The 3,904-nt window shown below is 37.1% G+C and overlaps 1 protein-coding gene across 1 annotated transcript; it reads left to right on the top strand.

Moving 5' to 3' along the window:
• Positions 1-2,438: 2,438 nt before the first annotated feature.
• Positions 2,439-3,462, top strand: LOC133697605 (uncharacterized). Its single transcript, XM_062120279.1, has one exon. It carries the CDS (start codon positions 2,567-2,569, stop codon positions 3,239-3,241), a length of 675 nt encoding a protein of 224 aa, XP_061976263.1. The 5' UTR covers positions 2,439-2,566; the 3' UTR covers positions 3,242-3,462.
• The last annotated feature ends 442 nt before the right edge of the window (positions 3,463-3,904 follow it).

The following is a 3,904-nucleotide window of genomic DNA, read 5'->3' as shown; positions in this document are numbered from 1 at the left end:
AACCCATAAGAACATTGGCCGATTGGAAAAATGTTTTGATGCCTCATGATATTAATCTTTCTCTAATCCAGTCCTCATAGAATCGATGATAACATGCCCAACTATCTCACACTTTCTATAAGGATTGATGGAGAAATAATGAGAACATATAATAAAAGGATATGCATGACAATGCCATGTTATTTATTATTGTCCTAAAAAGAGTTAATCATAAGAGATAGGATCTAAGTTCTAGGGGCAGGCGCACCTTGTCTATTCAAAAAAAATTTCAGGTCCTTAGATATCTAAATTACCAGTAGAGTAACCTAGCCTTTTAACATTATACAACATGGGTTAAGAAAAGACTCCACAATCCTAGATGCATAGGGCGAGTTTCAATCTAAGCGATAATCCAGGTGAGCATCAGTGACACTAAGTCATACTCGCCATTTGAATCTCCCTATATAATCAAAGAAGAGACGTGTTCGGGTCTAGAGCTTTTATAGGTTTGTAGTGAAGTGTGTGGAAACTCGGAAAAATAACGTGCATGTAAATGAAATTAAATTGCACAAATGAACATAAACAATGCAAATAATTAAATGCTCCAAATAATAAATAACAATTAAAAAAATAAATTAAAAGAAAAACACAAGCAGTTAGGGTCAACTCTAACTTGAAGTGGAGTCATCATGCTGTCACATTATGATGAATATGAGACTTTCTAAAATTAAAGAGAAAAATAACAATAATAGAATTGTCACCTACTAATAAAAAAAAAACTAGAAATCCTAAAATAGACACGTGTCTCATGTATTAATGTATTGAATTAATTATGTCTATGTGAAGATTGACGTTACCTCTAACGCATCGTATAAAATGAAAGATTATCTTTTCTATATGTCAACTATTAATCATTTAAATTTATTTTTAAACTTGTTCGTGACTTATTTTTTTTAAAAAAATTGATGTCGATCTCTAAAGATATGACACTCGTCACTAAAGGAAATGGAAATTTTGATATTAAACTCTAATATAGATTATTTTGTCAAATTAGAAAAAATTCCGATATTAATCCAAAAAAAAAAGTCGTTGATTTTGAAAAAAAATTAGAAAAGAGGATCCTCACCTAATTAAGAGGACTTGCTTTGCAGGTTTTCTAGCTACCTGCTCCCATCTTCAATCAAATATCATTCGGATGCGTAAAGTGCCACATCATCTCTAAGAAATCATCCATCCCCATCACCTGTAACCTAGGCATAATTACCAAGATGTAAGAGAGTTGATGTAGAACTTGGATTGGGAAGCAGAGCCAAATGGAAAGTGGTGGAAGCCATTAGTAATTATTATACTTTACGATGCATTATTCAAGACAGATTTTTAGACTTTGATTTCCCCAAAACAAGAAAGTAAGGAACCTTGGAGTCTGAAAATCCATAACCTCGGTGGTTCACCACGAGAGGAAATCATGGCCTTTTTTCGTTGCAAGAAATATTAGCTCTTTCTTTTAGAAAAAAGAAAGAAGAAAATGTTGGCTATGGTGAATGTAAAGCGCTGAAACTTCAGGGATGGATAGTTTGTCGATTATTACAGTCTACAGAATCATTAGCTAGCTGATGGGATTTGAGATTAAAAGAACACAGGCAGATGCGATCTCACCACCTCATAGGCATCACTCACTTCGTTAGATGGGTGTGTTTTGACTATTTTATCTTCGGTCTTATTGGTCAACGATTCCCGTAAAATATATACTAATTAATTACCAGCGAAGCGAAAGGAACTGCCTGGAAATAAAAAAAATAAAATAAAAAAATCTCAAATCAATCAGGGTCAACATAATAATATCCCGACAATCGCTTTCTAACCTCTGCTTCACATTACAAGCAAGTAAAGTAAAATAAATCATTCAATCCATCAGGCCCCACCCCTTGTTGTTCATCCATGACTAGTCCCATTCCATACACGATACTGCAACGTGTTCCCCTTCACGACAGGACACCACAAACATGCTTTCTTTTTCACGTGTGAACACCGTCCCTGTAGTGGCATCCCCGTAATATAACCCAATTCATCGTCTAGCAACCCCCGCGCTCGCGACCAGCCAGGCCGTAAATTACTCTCTTATTATTAGTCATGCACATTTAAATTTATCCTCTCCAAAACACGCCGCCTGCCATTCTCTCACGCTGCTTTAAATTTATTTTTACGTTGTTTTTCAAGAATTTAATTGTTTTTTATTTAGATTGTATTTTTTAATGCTAATATTAAAAATAAATTTTAAAATATAAAAAATATTACTTTCATGTATTTTTTTTAAAAAAATACTTAACTGTATGGCTATATCATAATACTAGACCAGACAGGCTCTGAGTAACTAATTGAACCGTATTTAAATATTCACTCAAGATGCTTAACCATGGTTAACATGTGTAGTCATATTATAAAACCTGAGAGCCAACTAGAGAAGCCAAAACAGGATAGCATTTTTCCAGAGAGAGAGAGAGAGAGAGAGAGAGAGGAAAAGGGCAAAAAGGAAAGAAGAAATTCTTTGTTAGAGGGAGGGGGATCTACACAGGAAACTTACAACAAAATGGCTCTTTATGTTGATGAAGAAGAGATATGGAAATGTTTAAAGCACCCTTCCAAGCGTCGCCGAACAGGAATCTGCCACGTGTGCCTCCGCGAACGTCTCTCCTCTCTTTGCCCTGACTGCGCTAGCGCGCGCCCCTGCACTTGCTACGCCACCACCGCGTCCTCCTCTTCTGGCACCACTTCATCCTCCTCCTTCCACTGGTTCTCCTCCGCTTCCGGAATCGGAAGCGTCGGTCGAGTCTCCAATTTAATCGAGAGCGAACCCGCTTTTCGTCGCTCTCGATCCCTAGCTGTTCCGTTTCTCCGGTCAAAGCCATCGGCTGACCATAGTTATAACAACCACAAAACGTCCTCGTCGTTCTGGTCATTGTTCAAGGGAGGGCATGGTAACAGGAGCATGAGAGAGGAGGTCGAAAGAGGACACGTGGTGATTTTGAAGGAGGAGGAGGAGCTGGAGGAATCAGCGAGGAAGGTAAATGAAGATGAGGAGAGGAGGAGGATGATGAGGAAGTCAAGATCGGTGGCGGTGACTTCAGAGTCAAGAGGAAGTGACGCGAGGAGATCGTCAAAGGGAGGGAAGGGATGGTATTTCCCTAGTCCGATCAAGGTTTTCAAGCAATCAATCTCGAGAGGGATTTTGGCGCATGAAAGGTCGCCTTTGTATAGAGGTTGATTTTCTTTTACTACCTAGTCTTTAACTGCCAAACAGCAATACATATTCTTATCACCCTTTTTATTGTTGTTTTGAAGTACTGGTTTTATTTATGTTCTTTGTCAAGGAAAAATTAGTTACTCCAGTTTTCTTTGATAGACACCGTGACACTGTTTTATCATCTAGATCGATCGTGTAATTTTTTTTCCTTTCAATTTATATATGGAAAGAGTGATGATCAATATGCGATTAGTGAAATTCCTTAATTTAACCTTTTTTTCTTGCAATTTTTAGTTTTGCTGTTTTGTAATTAAATTGTTTTTAAAAAGATATTATTTTAATTATTTTTCTAAAGAAATATTTTGAAAAATAATGACAACTGCACTGCCAGTAGTTATAGCGGAGCAGTGGTGGGTGGTTGCATGATTGGGGTGCAATTAGATTAGAAGAGAATCTTTGAGTGTTAAGTAACGACCTTATAATGGATTGTAATTTGGGCCCACTTGACATGTGGTTTCAAGTGAAGTAAGGGATCGATTTGGGAGTTACTTGTAAAAGTTGTAACACTTTAGAATATGCAAGAATTCAAGTGCCGAAAGAAGAAATAAATTAGAGTGGGTCTACTCTGAATAAGAATTTAGGCAAGAACAGAAGGTAACTGGCTAGGCTAGGTTGTCGGGCAAG

Source organism: Populus nigra, chromosome 1 (genome assembly GCF_951802175.1).
Source record: "Populus nigra chromosome 1, ddPopNigr1.1, whole genome shotgun sequence".
NCBI classification, from domain to species: Eukaryota; Viridiplantae; Streptophyta; class Magnoliopsida; order Malpighiales; family Salicaceae; genus Populus; species Populus nigra.
This window is presented reverse-complemented; position numbering and strand designations above follow the sequence as displayed.

Bases quoted from the DNA above. Each gene is read 5' to 3' on its own strand.
- LOC133697605 (XM_062120279.1), top strand. From the start codon at position 2,567: ATGGCTCTTTATGTTGATGAAGAAGAGATATGGAAATGTTTAAAGCAC.